This window comes from Netta rufina (genome assembly GCF_964035555.1).
Source record: "Netta rufina genome assembly, chromosome: 19".
NCBI classification, from domain to species: domain Eukaryota; kingdom Metazoa; phylum Chordata; class Aves; order Anseriformes; family Anatidae; genus Netta; species Netta rufina.
In genome coordinates this window covers 3,168,365-3,187,521 of record NC_140143.1, presented here as the reverse complement: position 1 = coordinate 3,187,521, position 19,157 = coordinate 3,168,365, and the positions used below count along the sequence as shown (strand labels likewise).

Sequence of the window (19,157 nt, the reverse complement as noted above, 5' to 3'; positions counted from 1 at the left end):
AAAGGGAGTGAATGGGTGGTATACATTTGGAATGAGCAGAATTGCAGTCCATCCTTAGTGGTCTTTGCAGAGCTTGTTTATAGAGAGAAAGTGACTTCCTTTCAGTTCCTTTTCAAACTAGCAAGTGCAGAACGAAGACTATATCTAATTTTCTTCATTCCTTTTTCCAGTTTAAAAATATTACAGGTAGCTTGTTGTCTGGTTTGGATATTTATTTATAGTCCTTAATCTCTCAATGATCGGAGCATGAATTCTTTTCTTTCTGGTTTTAAATGAATGAAACGTTAATTGCTTGATAACCTGAATGTAGTTTGGAAAAGTCCTTTGATAAAAGTGCAGACTTGCAGTGAAAGACAACAAATCTTTACACAAAATCATCTTACTAGCAGGTAAAATTAAATTCTGGTAAGATATGTATGATTTAGAATGCTAGAGAAAGTCATTGTATTACTATGTTTCCTTTCAGCTTTTTTGCCTCTTTTCTAACTAAACTTATCTGTTTTACTGCTCGTAATAGTTACTCTGCGTCCATATATGTTGCTCGTATTTACTGCTGCTAGAAGGGAAGATATGCTTCCAGTTGTTATATTTCACAATTCCCTGCTGTTCTGATGAAAGCTGGGCTGGTGTGCTTCATGAGAAGTTTGTGTATGTCTTCCTAGAAGTGACTAGTTTATATTGTACATCCAACGGTTGTCTTTCACTTCATAAACACTTAATTCATCTCAGTGTCTTTTGGCATATCTTATAGTCTAATTTTCTGCTGGATGGAAAGAATGAAAGGCATTTTAATGGTCTGACTTGATTTTAATACTATGTAGCTAGTCACAGGAAGGTGGATTGACTTAACAGGAGTCTTTAATTACTTTAATACATATGGAATTGACACCCGAGTATATGCTGAAGGGTGTTCTGCTACTGTTTTGGATCCTTTGCTGTATCAACCTATTTAACAAACTTTTACAGTTCTTGTGTTGTTTTTGTTGTTCTGTGCTGCTGTTCTCTTCTTTCATTGTTCTGTAACTGGGAGGCATCTCTTGTCCAGGTTCATGAATGACAGTTATCTTCTGCTACGTGAGACCTCTTGTGCAAATGCTTTATATTAATAGCATTTTCAAAGCATCCTTGTCTCCTTTTTTTCTGTACTGGACAGAATACTTGTTTATTCTGTACTATATCCTGTATTGCTTGCGGGGCTTTTCTCACTGTCCCTCCCGTGTATATCGCTATAGTCCCTGAAAGAGAGCTGAAATGAGGTGCAACTACGGTAGTATATACGACTTGTTTCTTTCACATGTTACTCTTCACCCTGGCCTTTCAAGTCATTGCTTTTCTGTTGAGCTGTTTGTGTGGTTCTTGTCCTTGTCTTCAGGTTTGTATGTTACATGAAGATATACCTTGATCTAACCTCATTTTTAGTAGTTCCCAGACTAATCTCCCCTGTGGTGCAGACAACCAACATCATCGTTCCTTTTCTGTTCTCTGAGTTGTCAGACAGCATCCCATGCTGTCTCATGTGCTTAGGAATTTTGTCTTAACAACATGTTCTCCTAAATCAGCCCTCTTGGTGAACTTAGGTTTATTCTAAAATCTGTTGAGAGGTGTTGGGTACTGTAGTGACTGAGAAGTGCAAAAACCACCTCTTAATATACCATATATACGTATATACTATTTTTGACCTTTACATCTGGATAATCATCTACTGTTGTAGAAAGGATCTTATTAAGGGTAAGCTCTGTTGTGTGCCACAAGTATTAAAAATTATTTTCTTTCTGCTTACTCTTGTTATAACAACAGGGAGAGATTCACGTTCAATGGAAAGCCAACATTAAGATCACAGTCTACAAGCCCTCCTCACCGGACAGATGAAGATAACCTAGCTGCATCGCTGTCTGTAAGATGCTTCTCCTCGTAATAAAACCTGCTGTAGTTTCAATGAGTTCTTTTTATATATTCCTGTAAAGCTGTTATTTCCAATTGCATGAGTCGTGATCCCTGTGTACAGATGGAGATATTTAGGAAGGAGTGACATAGACTAAAGGTCATCAGAATCTGTCCTCTGTGCACAGGAAAAAAATTCTGGTAGGATACTCTCAATTCATCGTAAAGGTTGAGCTGTGTTTAGTATAATGTGTTTCGTGTTAGATGTGCTGTTATCCACAGGATTTGCAAATTGGCTGTATTGATATCATCTTGTATTTGCAGTAATAGATTTAAAAAAAAATCTGCATAGATGGATTTGGTTCTCTTTAATGATAGCTGACCTTTGAGTGAACTTTGGACAGCTTGTTTTATCAAACTCTCAACAACTAGCATTATAACTGATTGAAAGACAGCAGTCAGACTTCAAGTAAAACTCTTCTAGTCCAAACTATTTAATGGTATTGTATGACAGCAAGCATTTAAAACTAAAAATTACTCCTGAAAAATTAAAGCTATTAAAACATATGATGTTGCTGTTCTGTTTTATAAATGTGTTTTGTAGCCTTTTAAAATCCAGTATTCATTACCTCAGAGAAGTCCATCTCTTCTAGTTTCTTCATCATAGTCAGTGCATCAATTATAGGTCCCACACCTCCATGAAATATTTTATTTGATGTATGTATATTCTAGATCTGTCCACGTTTATTTCTTGATTGTATCAGAGGAACAGCTTAGAACAATTGCAGCTGGGAGTGGGCTATTGACTTGTTAGCAATTCATATAGACTGTTCTTACTTTTCTTTACTGGGCACAACTAAGAACTCTGGAGGAAGTGAACGGCAAGTAGGTCAAACTGGAAGCTTGTATGGCTCTCCCATCAGCTGCCAAAGACAGTTAAGCATGGCTCATTTCTAGAGTGTGTTCCCTGAAGAATGGAGTTTTGTCTTATTTTTGTGAACACACCCTGTGTAGAGGAGGCCATTGCTTTGGAATTAGTAAGTAAAATAAAGAGCTGTATTAAAGTGAGGCGGGAGGGTGATTCATCCTCCTCTGAACTCCTTTCTAGCACAGTATGCTACTGGTAACAGCTATTTAGATTAAAGCTGTGACAAGTACCATGACACAGTTAGGAAGAGCAGAGTAGGCATTGCCAAATTTAATGAAAAGCTTTTATTTGCACTATGCCTCTCTCAGCTCTTCTGATATTTCGTTTGACTTTTTGTGTTCCAGGACCATCATAAAAAAACCACTGCTTTGGATGACAGTGACCTCGAAGCACGTCTCAATAGTTGGAATCTCGGGGTAAAATAAGAAGTGCATTACTTACTTATTAGCTTGAAATTTCGGCTATATTACTAAAGAGTTTTAATCACTGAATTTAGTCATCAAAATTTTGTGTAGGAGTCAGTCTTCCAGAAATGAAATAATAAAGCTCGAAAAGGCTAATAATAAATATATGTAGTATGAACAGGAAAAAAACGTTCAAATGTCTTATTTCGAAGAAATAATTTAAATATATTTACTGATAAGTCAATGAAAATAATACCTGATGGTCAAAACCAGATGCCATACTCTGGTAGAAACAAAGACTGTCTCTAGCAAACTTGAAAGCATTACTTTGAATTTAAGTTAGTATAAATAAGAGCTTGGCTTTCTGTGTGTTATTTTTTTGTTTTTATTTTTTTTTAAATATAGAAATATAAAATTTTTAACCAAAAATGTTGAGTTGTATTGATGGCTTAGGCTTTGCCTCCCATTGGCAAGGTTCAAGAGGCTTTTCAGTGCGTTAATCTCTTTTCTTCCCTTTTAATAACTAGAATCTTAGTCCAGGCAGTGGGCTGTTCCTGATGGAGAAAATAGGAAAGCTCAAAAATTCCTTGAGTAGGAGTCAGAGGTGTTTCCAAAAAAACTTGATGGAGAAATTAGAGTAATTTAAAAACATGGAGGAACAGAAGTGTGGTTACATTTAGGAATACAATGAGTTTTATTATGGGGAACATGAAATCCTTATGTAGGTCATGTATTTCTAAGGTCACGTACTGAATTTAACATTGCACTATAGTTGCTGCTTGTGGTTCTAATGTGTTTTTACTTTTATGATATGCCTACATCAGTAGCTCAGATATTTTAAATTTTAATTAAAAATAGCGTGAAAAGTTTTGGTAAATTCTGTGCTTTCTCTACTAAGCAGAGAGGTCAAGGCTTAGCAGACTGTATTATGAAGAGTTCAGATATTTGTTGTTAACAGTAATAACTTCCTACATGAAAAGTAAAACTTGCATCACTTTGCTAATATTGTTGCTTCTTACGAGTAATAAGATTTTTTTTTTTGTTTGCCTTGCAGCATTTTCTGATTATCTCTATCAAATGTTTTATTGTTCAAGTTCTTTGTATTCTAGGCATTCTTGGTTAAATGTTTTTTTAAAAAAGTTGAGTTTTGATTGTGATTAAATTTGCTTTTCACATAATGAATACTAAAACTAGCTAATTTTAAATACATTATAAAATGTGTTTTTCTTAGCCGTATTGACTCTTATCTAAACCGATGTGGGACTATGAAGCATTCATGCCTTGAAGTTGCATTTGCAATGTAGAAAAGAAAAAATAGTTTTGTTGTTTGAAAGGAAAAGTGTCAGAGCCAGAAGTTTAGACAAATTCAAGTAATCTTTGGCCATGCTGTTATTTTGAACTTACTTTGTTATTCTTTAGCTATGTTAGAATATATTTAAAAACTCCTCAACTATCATATTTTATTAACAACTGCCAATAAATTTCTGCATGCTGTTGCAAATATAGTGTACTTCATAAATGGGACATCCTCACCTTCCCTTTAGTTATTTCTTGAGAAGTAACTAAATATCATAAAATATATGTAGTGTCAGGAAAATAAGCTTGCTGAATAAGAGAATTATTTCCTTAGAAACCTGCTTTCTGTTTTCCTCTAGCATTCGCTAAACTTGTAGGTTGTACACAAACAGTTTTTGGATATAAAATGTAAGTTATGTAGCGGAATAACAATGAATTAGACCCCTGTATATTCTTACCCAATCTACTTAGGTTTTTTCACAATGCTTCTGGTATGGTTTCATTTGTCATTGTAGTCAATTTCAGGTGTGACAAAGCCAGTCTTTTAAACGTCCCAGGAAATTCAGTGCTTCATCTTAGGTGGAAAGCATACAAAGAGATTGTACCCTGGGGAAACAGCAAAGGGGTTTTTAATCAGGGAGAACATCATTTTTCGTTATTGAAATTTGGCCAGAAGCGAAAATCTGGTAAAATCCTTTTACCAGAAGCGATGTACAATCTTCAGTCCAAAGAATTTGGATGCTCAGGTCTTGTACAGAAAGATTAATCATGGCAAACGTTATTGCATAATAAAGGTTTAACAGGACTGAAGCCGAAGAAATTCTATGGTCAGTGGCTTGAAATATGTTCTCCTGTTTGGAGAAATTATATATAACACAGGGTTAAAGTAGATGCAAACACAGAGTTCTTGGGTGGCTACAGCAGCAGTGTATGATATGCCTGGTTTGTGTACTTAGTTCACATCTGCCCGTGTCTTTCCAGTCTAGTTAAGCTCAACCATTTTTGTACAAACCATTTGATTATCTTTTGTTTGGTTTCTTAGTCTGTCTGCTTACTATAAACATACCTACTGTATATGTTGTGGTGTTGGAGGGCAGCAACACTGTACAAACTTTCCCACAGTGAACTCCAAGTGGTGTTGTGACTTCAAAAAATAAATTCAACTTCCATGCTGACAAACAATCTTTATGTGCTTTAATGTCCTTCCACTAAGACTGCAGAAGCAGCATTAAAGTGAACTTCCCTACAAATTATGATGTTAGATAAGAATGTCCTTACTCAAATTTCCTGAAGCTACTCAGCAGTTATTTCTGTAGGGAACATGCTGGCTGGCTGGGTTTGCTAGATTAAAGTAAGAACTTAGGGCAAGGTTCAGTTTAGTTGTTTACCATTTCAAAATCTGAAGTGTTCTTAACTCTTTCATGTGTGTTTTTCCATCCTTGTTTTGAAAACAATCACATTTTGTCTTTGAAGGAGCTTAGAGGGGGAATGTACAACAAGCCTGCTGATCTAAATGTTTTTTTCCTGCATCTTAATATATACAACATACCTTCTGACTCCATTGCTGAACAGTAATAAGATACAATTGTGTATTATTGAAGACAAATAGACCTTGATAAACATCTTCTGAAGAACAAAATGTGACTTCGGAAGGGGAAGAATGAAAGCATAACATTACCATAGTCCTTGTTGTGATATTTACTGTGTCAAAAGAGCAGAAGCTCTGGTATACGTTTCTGGACTGTGACTGGTAGAAAGCCTGGATGCTGTTTTCAGCCCCAAGGGTAAAATGTAGTTGACAGTCTGAGGATGAGTTTTGTGGAAGTGCTTAGTGCTCAAACTTAGGCTTTTTCTGCACTGTCGTTGCTATTATGTGGAACCATTTTAGCTCAATTTACTTTTCCAATGAATGCTTCACTCATGGCTTTCATTGCTTTAAAATAGTATACTTTAAAAATACATAGTTTTATCTGCTATCTGTTGTTAAAATAAATGGCAATTGAGAATATTGAAGTTAAAAATTATGGTTAACTTATCTCAAATTCAGTTTTGGAATCTGTTTTTATGCTGGATTTCTGCCTTATTTTCACGAATTAAGAGCATATGTTTTCATAAAGTAGATTTTTTTTTCTCCCCTCTTAATGGGAATCTGATTATCTATAGCCCTCCCAACACCAGGATTTACTGGTTTGTGAAGGCTTGAGTACTGGAGGGTGATCATGGCAGTCCTCACAAATTGAAAAATGATTTGTTGTCTAACTGCCCAATAGAACAGGAGAAACAAAAATATTTTCTACAAAGAGATTCAAAATGTCATTTTTTATTAAGAAGTGGTATTTACAAATTAGAGTTCAATTCTAGTTCAAATAAAGATGTCTTTCATGATGACATTTATTTGGTTCATACTCTTAAAAAAGCATGATATGATTTACTGTTCTTCTCATGGCAGCCCTTCAGTTTCATACATATGTATTTTGGTTTGTCTTTGACCTTTTGCTTATTATTTTTAAATTTGCATGTTTCTCATAAATACAAGCTTTTTTTCTTCTTTGGGCATTTTTTATTGTGATATTCCCTCTTTAATGTGGTATAATTTTGAGAACAAGAAGTTTTGCAGAAGACTAGCATGAAAAGAATGAATGTTGAGACATTAAATGTTTACAGATCAGTTTAAGTGGATATAATCCACAACAAGTAACAAAGTGGGAACATTAAACTTCAAAGCACATATGGCTGCTGTTACAAAATCAAAAAATGCAAGACTTAGGCCGTACAAAGTATTAGAGACACATTTTCCTTCTTTCTTATAAACAAGTATGATATACCTTAGCTATTTAGACTGTAAACAGCGTAATTTCATGGTCAGATAAAGTATTTGAATTAATCATAAATATTTACAATAATTTCTAGCTTTTGAAAAAGTGAAAGTAAAGGGTGACCTTTTTTTCTTTTTCCCTCCAATAGAGGACTTTTGGAAAATATCTATGCCTTTGAAATTCAGTTCTGCAGCCTTAGCCTTCTCAGAAGTCCACCTGGTAATGATGAAGGCTTTCAGTGTTTGGGATTATCTGCTGCCCGGTTTTCCGGGGAGCAAGGTCAGGGAGCTAACCTTGAGCTTTTGGCAAGCCTTCTTCAATGCTGGGTGTCTGTAGACAATGGTTTGGCTTGCAGGGCAGATGCAATATGAGCTGGAAACCAAATGAGTTAGAAGGAAGAGCATAATACTACTGCAGTTGGAGAATGTCAGATATGAAATAGTATTGCAGGTACAAATGTGTAGGCTAAAGAAAATCCTAAAGTTTCTGTATTACAGGTTTTTCGCCTTTGCGTTTCCATCTCACCCTTGATTTTTTTCTATTATTATATACGTTCTGTGGACTTGCACTTCATGATGTTCTTACTCCTCTATTTCTCACCCTCTATTTCTCTCCTCACTAATCTCTTCTAACAATTTTTTTTTAGTAAGTGCATGCAGGAGATTCCTTTATTCACTACTGTCTACCCATGTTTTTTGCCATGCCAGTCATAGTGGTATATTAAAAAAAGAAAGAAAAAGCTTCATATGAAAGAAGACCTAATGTATCTGTTTCAGTAAACTCTGACAGTAAAGAAAAACACATTAAACTTTCAGTTTCAATGAACAATATTAATGAATATTTCTGATGATATAGGTGAACATCTATGATAACATGCTAATATTTTCAAGTACTTCTGGGTGAAATATGATGACTCTTTAACAGCATATAGAAATTGTACATTATATTTTAGGACAGGAAATGAATAATACTGTATCAAATTGAAATTTCAGAGGGATTAAGCCTCTTTTTCACTGGTAAATTCAACTCACAAATGTATTTAATAGTACTGGAGAAAGTGCAAATGCTTGATATTTGCCATGCCTCATAGATCATTTTAATTTTTTTAGGAAAAAAAAAGGCTAAATGTTGTAAGATACGTATCGCAAACACATTCCAAATCTCGCTGCCACATTTTACAAGATTATACCCTTGAAAGCTATTCCTGGGTATTACGCATTCTCTGTGATGTGATGATTGAGTCCTATCATCTGAGAAAATTAAAAAGATAGAGGAAGTGGGTTGTGAACAATGGTTTGTATTCAGTTCTTAAAAACAGTGATTGAAAGAGCTGCTTTAATTATACAGTACTGTTAATGAATTATTTCCTTATGTTTTGTCTCTATGACTTACATATGTGGATACAGTTTCAATACACTCCTAATTTTCAAAAATGCTAGATTAAAATCATTGTAATCAGTAAATTTTCTATAACTTTACACTAATTTAAATGAAAATTTATTGAATAAAGTGTTTGGCTTTTTTTTGGTATAAACTACATATGTAGCTACTTAATTCTTTTAAAACACGCTTAGATTGAATTTTTACAACCACATGAGTTTGGAAAAGTTGAATTTTTAAATGTAATTTTCACCCAAACTGCAGCTGGCTTACCAAAGAAATCAGCGCAGCAAATCCTCCCAAACTGTTTAGTAGACTGTTATCTAAGCGATGTCAAAGTCATTGGTATGTTTCAAAATTCGGATAAATCACTCAAGATCTCAGAACTTCAATTAAAATTTTTGAAATTATTTTGAAACTTGCGATTTTGAGTTGTTTTGAAGTAACTTCTGTCAGCCAGGTTTTTCTTATTTTGAAGTTCATGCAATTTTCAGATATTTTCTCTGTAAGCACAATTTGAAATGCGTTTGCATGAAGAAACTAAAATTTTAAAACTTGCTGTCAAGATTATATCCACAAAATAGTCTTTCATGAAGATTGTCTATTTCTCTAACTCATAAAAAAAAATATTAGTGTGGTATTGGGCATTTAAATTCTGATCCTTTTCTTAAAATGTGTTGAAATGTTCTGAAAGGAGAAAGAATTATGCACGGGGAAACTAACTTTTTTAACTTCTAGGTTAGAGTCATGTTACCTTTTGAATCTAGAAACAGCAGAAACATTACCGTGTTTCTGATTTGCATACTAAGTGTGCAAATAGATTTACAAACTTTCTAGTGGGAAAAAAAGTTCTTCAACTGGTAGATTCATCCAAAGGCATGCTTAAATATTTTGTTGGTTTTCTATTGAGCAATACCGTGTCTGAGTTAAGTATAGGCTTGCTAAAACAGATTATCTTTCAAACTATGCACTCAAAGTTTTATTGCAAACATTTTTGAATCTTTTCAAGAGATAATAAAAGAGACAATCTTGTTTTTTAGTCTTTTTAAGAAATATGAAGGCAATGCTGATGTGATTGCTTATTCTGTAACTTTGTTTTTCAGCTAGAAAATCCAAGATATTTGCGGGAAAAACCAATGCCAGTGTCTTTGGTAAGTATCTACATTTATATTCCCTTCATATTTTGTAAGAACAGGCAAACATGCTTAGTATTTTTTTTCTGTTTAGGAGTGATTTTTACTTGGAGTTGTTACTCTGAATTTAGAATCTGCTTTTTCTCATTCAATAGACAACATCCAAAATTGGCCTAGGAAAAAGTAGCAGTTCTCGTGATGAACAGGCACTGTTTCAAATGCATGAGAAAGAGGTAAGATGCTTTTTTTTCTGGGAAAAAAAAAAAAAAAAAAAAAGAGAATTACAGCTAAATTAGCTATTTAGGGTATTTTCTTCTCAATTTCAGTATTCACAAAGCAGTTTGTTCTACCAGAAAATCTCATATAAGAATTTTTTTCCCTGAAGTGACAAGGCTTTTCATTAAATACTTAATGTATTTCCCAATTATTAATGGAATAAAAGAGACCTTCTGAGCACATGGACTATTCTTTCGAAGGACTTTTTGTGTGTGGAAAAGTGAAATCTAGGAATTTTTTAAACTTAGCTTTTAACAGAAGCAATGGAACCTTTAACTTAACAAGGATTTAGCGTATTTACTTTCTTATATACCTCTAAGAATCTGCACATATAAAACTTGTTTTTATTAAAGCCTACATATTTTCTATGTTTGCCTCATCTAGCTCCAGTCCTCCTTTACTCATTTTGCGATTTCTTTTGAACGTTATTTGGCAAGATCAGCATCAAAACATGCCTATCTAATTCTCTCATATGTTATTTACTTTCAACTTTTAAGATTAAAAAAATAGTTTTGTGATCATTTTTTTTCTGTTTTCATAGTTCAAGGCCTGATAAGTTGTATTCCTATGGTTTTTGCCATAAACCAATTTCATTTAGTATATCAGTCATGAGATGGAACTTGAACATGCTATATTCAGCACATGGGTTCTTCTGAAATCACATAGGCATTACATATTTTTTTTGGAAAGACGGTGAACCAGACTTCAGTAAAGCAAATTCAACATATATTAGGAGGAAAACCAAACCCAAACAACAGTTCACGTTCTTTCTCTTTTCAAATGCTTCAATTTTCTGGTTTTAGTCATTTGCTATTGGAAAAGTAAATCATGTGCGTGCAGGGAACAAGCTATCCAAAAGTACTTAAATCTACATAGGACTGCAAGTATGCATGAGCTGGAAAGGAAGGGACATCGTCTGCAAACCATGAAATCATCCCTCCCTTACGTGGTATTTTGTAAGAACATTTAAGAATTACAAGGGTCCTAACGTTAATTTCAAGGACAATTCAGAAGCATCTTTAACTGAGACACAAGGGAGGCTAAATTTGGTTTGCAGATACTTGCATTATTTTATTAACAATGAATATGAAAGTCTGCTTTATGTTGATGGCTGGAAGTCTAATGTGACGCGTAAACAAGCAGACATCCACCAGTTGCATGACACATATATTTCACTTTCTCTGTACTGTTCTAACACTCACTGTTCTTTTGTATTGACTGTCTTCAAACCACCATTGCCTCAGGGTGAGACAAGGCAAGGTTTCATAAGATGTGAAAATAGACTAAATAATAAATTGTAAGTATGATGTTGTCATTTAAATAGTATTTTTAAATTAAACAAATTAAAATGCATGCCAAGAAGCAACATAAAGTACTCGGTGAATGGGTTTCTAGTTCTGTGAAAAAATCCTCTAAACCACGCAGTAAAAATCCAGTACTTTTTCCTAATGTTACTCTACAGTGGGGTACTTTAAACTGGAAAGGCTATAGAAAATTTCACAATCCCATGTGTGCGCTGTTAAGTAGAAAACTTAAATGTGTTTTCATCTTATTTTGTTTGTGAAGCTCAATTAAGAATAAAGTCTTTTCATTTATAGAATGTAAATGTATTAACAGAAGGAGTGCTGTACAAGAGCTTTTGTAAACCTTTAATTGTTTTCAACCTCTTTGTAGTAGAACATAAAATAGGATAACTGTGGTTTTTTGCTTTTAACCTTTAGACCTTTGTTCATAAACCATTCCTGCACCTGTTTTGACTCTGTAATGCTAAACACATGGCCATTTTCAATGATAACCACATCACAGATTTATGAAAATGTGAATATCATCAGGCAGTGGTTTTTAGTCATATTTTCCCCAAATACTTCTGACATGGTTTAATCCATTTGGGAAACTGTCATTACCAAAAAATCCTGGGTTCAAACAAGGAAGATGCAACAAAACAGGAGTATATCAGTTTTCAGCAGTACAGCAAAACAGAACAGATTGTATGAGCGGCTTATCTTGATAAATAGGAAAAGGCCTCCCTTTGAACTTCACCCTTGGTCATCCCGAGTGCTACCCAATACTCCACAGAGCAGACTAGACTCTACAAATGATGTCTAAATGAATCTGAGGCAAGAGTCTTCTCGTATTATTCTTTTTAAATTGAAGGTTGTAAACAACATTAGTACTTTGTGCAATCTGTCTGGGATAACTGAAAACACTGAGTGTTTTCAGTGCTTTTGTTGACTTTATCACTTTATCACTTTGCTGTTTTGATTTTTCGAAATCCAGTGATAAAAGACTGAGCATTGCAGTGCTCATGCTTTTCCAGTCTTCTGTATCTTGAAGCAATCTGGCAGAAATGGTTGTCTTTTCTACAGTCAGCTGAGTAGATGTTGTAGCCCAACTGAAGGAAGGAGGGAAGGCAGTGGTTGAATTTTCAAGAGAATATGGAATACTTGCAGGATAATTTCCACCCATTTGTCATGTGAAATGAGGACTGATGGAGAAAGTAGGAGCCCAGAGAAAAGGAGAGATGATATGAGTATTGAAAGATACCTTAAAGTATAGAGAATGGGGGGGAAAAGGTCTTTTTTTTCCCCCTGAACTCACTTTAATGGATTGAGACTGGATGAAAGATGAAAAAGGAGAGAGTCTTTTTTGTTTGTTTTCAAAAATGTTTAAACTATAGATTTAGAACTTCTGTCTTTATAACCTTGATTTGTTTCTATTCTTTTTTGTGAATAGCCCTGCAATATGAGTTTTGTTTGTAAAGATCATCGAGCCATGAATATAGCTTTGCACTGAAAGTGTTGGGATCTAGTCATTTATTTACGTTAAGATAAAACCAGCATGCTGCAGTGACGATGTTATAGTTAAGTGTTGGTCTGGCTAAAAATGACCTGAATTTAAGGTGTTGAAAGCAGGTATTCTTTGCTTCTCGCTTAACCAGCAGGAAATTATAGCTTGATGTGGAGAGAATTGCTCAAGGGCTGTGGTCTAGATGTTCACCAAAAGGGAATGTATGTAGGATGCAGTGGAAAGAAGGCAGAGAGGAAAGTAAGTTGTTGAACTTCCATGAATAAGACATTTAATGCATGCTAGGTTAATTAGAAGCAATAAACAAACTTATATGGAGACAGTATTCTTAAAGAAAGATGCTTGTAATTAAATTAAGCTTTTACCAATTTAACATTATTGTGTTTTGAGCTAAATCACTGATTTGATATTTTTTTCCTCATTGAAAAGAGATATTTTGTCCATATTTTCTGAGAATGGTAATAAAATCTATCAGTATTGCTCTCTTGTACATTATAATGAAACAAAAGCGGATGTGTCCTCATGTGTACATATGTCTTCCTAGAGTTTAAATGTACACAGTGGATGGATATAAATATGTCTAGATGTGGAGCTGAGAAGGCTGAAGGAGCTTATAGGCTGAAGGAGCCTATTTAGGCATGTCCTGCGGCTGGTGACCCTGCTTATACTTTAAGCTCAGAGGTATTTACTAGTAATAGCAGGAGAGAGAATGTTCTTGACTTTCTAAATATGTTTCAGTTTCAGTTGCAAAGGTACTTAGGTGGGCCTAAAACTTGAAATTTACAGTAACTGTAGCTTCATGCAGTTCCATGGTCAGTTTGGAGCTTCTTGTGTTGCAATAATCTGATCCCTGTTCTTTATTCCTACTTACTCTAGTTTACTGTTCATCTTCTTTTGTCTCCCCATTCATCCAAAACTGTTCAAGTCATACTTCTGTTGTTAAACTTCCTGCTGTTTTTGACCTGGTAAAAGTTAAAATTTTTAATTCTTATATTTTAACAAGGCCATCCACCAGAATGTATGCTGAGTTCTGTTTTCTTAAATGTGGTTCATAAGAAGAGGCAAAAAAAAAAAAAAAATCCAAAAAGGCAGAAAAGACATAATTATTCCTTCTTGATTTTTACTTTTCCATAACTTTTTTGTATGACAGCTTGGTTCTGAAAATACTTTCATTTCCCTTTAAAAATTTATATATATTACAATATAATATATTGCAAACAGTAAGTATTATGACTTTGAATATTCTCTGGTTCACTTGAATTTTCTTCTTTATGCACTAACCTGAAGTCTATATTGAATGAAGTGTCTGATCTATCTTGAGAATTCAGTTGTAAACTGACTTTCACCCCCCTAGTTGTCATTCAGAACACAGATCTATTAGTTTAAAAACGCAACAATCTTGACTTGTTAACATGGTTCTTGACTGAATGTCCCATTCCCAAGAACATGTGCAAGTTGTCCATTGTCTTCCGTATGAGGAAATCGCATCCTGTCTGCTTTGATAACACTTCAGAATGTAGTGTAATAAAATCCAAACCTTATTTTATTGCTAGACTGGTGTGAGACATACAGTGTGTATCAGGATGAGACATGTTTTCATAAACTGACTTGGGATTTATAATTCCTGATACTAATTGGGCTGGTCATGGGGATATATATGGACATGTATATTTATTTATTTTTTGCAATAGTTTGTGAACTATGTCTTTAATTATTGCACATATGTGCTGGAGACATTGAGAAAGATCAAAGAGGTAGGTTAGCAATTCAAACTAGCGTTTTAACCAGTAAAATGTCCAGATGGTTGCCAAGCAGCTGGGAATTAATCTTTTGCTGCATGATTAATCTCTACCTCAGTGTCTCATTTTTGTCTTTTTAAGTCGGATTTTTACACGTATAGATCCTGGTATTTATGGCAGAAAATGCATTGAGTACAAAAAGTAGGTACCATACACTGTCATTGCCACATGTTGCAATTGTGAAATAAAGGCAGAAGTGTGCTTTTAATGACTGCTTTAGGAGATCCTGAGGTGAGCACAAAATTCACTAGCTGGTGAAATATATAAACAAATATGAAATAACAGTGGGAAAGTAAAGTTCTGTTGTTTGAGTGTATATAGAATGATTTATTTTGCCAGGCATAGCACTAAGGAGAATTAAATTATACGAACTTTTCAAGTAGTATCTACTATCTTCGTTATACTCAAATTTTTACTAACTCCCTTTAAAATTGGTATGATTTTGGCACATTCAGAAGGCTCAGCAGGGTTCAGTTTTCAGTGCTGTCAATTGAAGATAGTTTGTTACATTTCTGAGCTCTCTTTTATGTAATTGTATCTGATACTTTGTTACCATATATAAGCTTTGACAATTCCTAAACGTAGTTTTAACTTTCTTTTAGTACTTACTGATGTCAGTCTCTATTACAAGTGGTAGACACATTTGTTATGTATGGAAGTGGGATGGTTACCACTCCAAATAGAGCTGTTAAATAATATGATGTGCTGTAGTACTAATACATACACGATGTTTATTAGCTATATAAAAAAATCCTTTAGAGTAAAAATACTAATTCAAGTTATAACAGTTGTTGGGATACAAGGCAGTATGCTTTTCTCCCCATTCCCACCACCCTCAACTTGGAAATCTATGAAAAACTATATTGTTCTCTTTTAAAAGAGATTAATGACATTTACATATAAATACCAACAATTATCCATTCAATTATTTTTCTGTATACATCAAATGTTCAGTGTCATTAAAAAAAAAAAAAAAAAAAACTCAGACATTTTTCTTGACAGGGTAAAGCTGGGCTGGTATGGTTTATTTTAGGACAAAGCCTTTCATTTTTAGTGGCCATAAAAATGGAACGTCATACTAAATTTTTACATAGGTGAATATCTAGTTTCTCTTCAAACAGTACCCTGTAAAAATATTGTAAATGAAAGTAGTAGCTATCATGTTTTTAAAGAGTACAAATACAAAGAAGGTTAGATATGTGGAGGGAAGTATACATGTTTGTTAGGTCAAATAATGTATTCCAGATCATAAACATAGTCTCTTGTGGAAGGACCTCTGCATCTGGGCAGAATGCCATGTATTTAAAGGCTCTTTTTACATTCTAACTTCTGGCTTGCATGTTTCACTTGTCTGCTGCTTTTCTTTCAGTCTGTCTGGGTTATTGAGACTGTAAGCTCTTTGCAACAGAGACTTTCCAAGACACTTTTTTTTGTTAGGCATTATGTTGGATGGAAATATTGATGGTATTTAATGCAGATGTTTATTTATTTATTTATTAAGGAGTGTTAGTTATTTAAGGGTGATTATGTATCTGCTGTTTTAAAATGAAGTTACACATTTATTTTTGGGGGGAAGTAGGGAGATATCTATATTACCCTGGGAAGATGAGCACAGCAACATCAGGAAAAAAAGCCCAACCTTAATGTGAATCCCATCTGGAAAACCTGCTTTTATTGTGTGTAATGTTCTACTAGGAAAAATATTATTTATGACTTCCTTTAATTTATACATTAGTGCCCTGGAAATCAAGAAAAGACAGGCTGCAAAAGTATCCTGTCTAGCCCTCACAGGATCATTTTGGGAAATGTCTGCACCCGAAACTGTGAAAAACAATGGGCCTTGACACTTAAAAGCTCCATTGCAGATTATAAGAAAATGTATGTGTAAAAAGGACTCAAAATAGTCCTCTTTTATTGTGTAGAATCCCATTTATCAAGGGAACCAAAGTGAAGCTCAGAGAAATGGAGCAGTCACTGGTTTTGTACCTGGAGCACAGGAAGAGGGACTCAACGATGGCTAGGCTTCATCTTCCTGCTGCTCCCTGAAATCTAAACCTGGGGAGAAATACAAACTTCTCACTGATGTATCATTTTTCTCAACAAAACATTCATCTTCATCCTTATACCTTGCTAATTTATTTGTAAAGGTGTTTACAGACGGCCCTGTCTATAGCCTTACATTGCCATAGCATAAACGTTCTCCTGGTTTTGGTCTTCCTGGGATTTTATGGTGAACAATTACCTACAATTTCATCCATGTCAGATCTGAGTTGTTTTTTTCTTGTAAGTCTGAGGCTTCTTGGCTTGTTATCCTTCCTCTAACTAGTTTAATTGAACAACACAGGCTTGAGAGACTTGATGCTTCCAAAAAATAGTTTTTCTGCTTTCGCATCTTTTAGACTTTGTGTAAAGTCATGGAACTTTCCTGTGCAATATGCTCCTAGAATACTATCAGCACTTACAAGGAAAACAAATCTTTTCTGATGTGCTTGATATATACCTAAATATCATTTTTCATGTTTAACATGTGACAAGTGTGCTAGTTACAGACAGCTGGTTGCAACAAAAACAAGAGGCACAACTTTTACAATTATTTTGAAAATGGAAGAGTAGTTCTAATATGAGAATATATATATGTGTGTATATATATATATATTGTGTGTGTGTGTGTATATATATATATTTATACACACACACTGCAGAAATTTCTATTCAAAGTAATTGTTATAAATATAACATTAATTTCTTTCCTTTTTTTTCCTCTCCGGTAATTTTTTTGACACTTTTCAGGTTGTTCTGCCCCTTGAATTGCTCTAAATGTTAACATTTTTAATTTAATTTTAATGTTTAATGTACCTCAAAGTTGATCTTCTCTTTTTTGAGAGTACAATACAAAACAGAAAAATAACACAATGAAAAAAACACCTTATTAATTATAATCTGGGATGCATTATTCCAAATTGCTTTTGTATGAAGTTCTGATTTTACGCATAATCTTGAGTGGTTTTTCAGGTGTGGTGTCTATTGCCATGGCCTGCCCATATAGATTAAAACACCATATGAATTATAGGTAATTGTATATTTTTTTTAACCTTGGATGTTAAAATCAAGTAAACATGATTCAGTAGAAAGTTCTAGCTGTGTTTCCAGTTGTTTTTTTAAAGAAATCTTTCTCTTCCGTGAACATATCAAAGCTTTGCATTGTGAACTGCTTTCTTTAAGCAGCTGCATTACACCAAGACAAATAAGTTCTGTCGTACGCTGTAAGATATGCAAGTCATTGTTCTGCGCTGTTAGCTCTTACTTTGAAGTTCTCATTTATTGTTTACATCCTCCTCCCCCTTTCCTCTCCTCCTCCCTCTCCCATATATTCATAGACTTGGAAGAAATCTGGCAAGCAAACAAGTGCTGTTTTGTCAAATATCCAAAACCCTTCTCTGGTGGATGTTAGAGCTTCGCGATGCCCCTCTGGCCTAAGGGTGATCCCGATAATGAGACAAGTGAGCAGTGGTTCAAAGCTCTCTCCAAACTACAGCCTCAAATTAATATACTTAGTTTACTTAGCGATTGACTTTTAAATCAGATATTTCAATATTCCTACAAATTCTTGTAAATAGTGACCAGATGAATACTTGTCATCCGTCGTCAGGAAAAGCTGGGATATCACCTTTATTTTTCCAAAGATTTATGACTGTTGCAGGGTAGTTTCTATCAGTTTTAGTTGGACAGTTATTTAAATTTTCAAGGCAACTAACCTGCGTTAACAAGTAAGACAGTGATATGATGAAAATCCATTTTCAGGTAACTGTTTGCTAGATTTAGTGTTTTTTGTTGTTTTTTTGTTAATTAGGAAGAAAGTGTGACTAGGCACATAAAAGCAGTTCTGTTGATACCACCCTCCATGGCTTTAAATAACAGGGACAGCACAGATGTTTGACATCAGTAATGTTTACATGGCCTTAGGGTTTAATTGCCTCATACTCTTTGTAAGGAGAGTAAACAATGACAGAAATCCAAAGGAATGATGTTCAGGCTGCAGCAATGGCTGCATTTCATACATAGTTGGAAACGTCTCTGATACAGCTAGCTATCTACACAATATCTACACTTTTTTTTTTTTTTTTTTTTTGACTCTGGTAACATGTTGTAAACTTAATGTGTTCTGCTGCCTCTGAACTAGTAATAAAAGCTATTAAAACTGATGAGCATCAGCGCAATTAGTCGCTTCTACCAAAGTGAATGACAGATTTTCTAAGCTGTCTCTATCTGTTTTGTCTAACACTTGTGAAGGTGTTAGTTTGTTACTGCGGTCAGTCAGTTTGGTTCTCAATATATGTTTAATAAAGTAAAACACTGAAGTGCAAAGGGCAGTTTATAAAAGAGGAACACGTAAAAGTTATAAAGTGCTGTTCCACAGGAAATTGAGACCAACTTAGCAA

The 19,157-nt window shown here is 34.4% G+C and overlaps 1 protein-coding gene across 1 annotated transcript in view; it reads left to right on the top strand.

The window, feature by feature from the left end:
- CEP112 (centrosomal protein 112) overlaps window positions 1-19,157 on the top strand; it is a gene marked incomplete at its 3' end in the record, with an annotated part of 160,784 nt that overhangs the window by 6,811 nt on the left and 134,816 nt on the right. Inside the window, exons 5-8 of the mRNA XM_084298321.1 lie at window positions 1,798-1,894; window positions 3,154-3,225; window positions 9,809-9,856; window positions 9,994-10,071. Coding sequence (XP_084154447.1) covers window positions 1,798-1,894; window positions 3,154-3,225; window positions 9,809-9,856; window positions 9,994-10,071 — 295 coding nt within the window. The remainder of the gene's footprint in view (window positions 1-1,797; window positions 1,895-3,153; window positions 3,226-9,808; window positions 9,857-9,993; window positions 10,072-19,157) is intronic.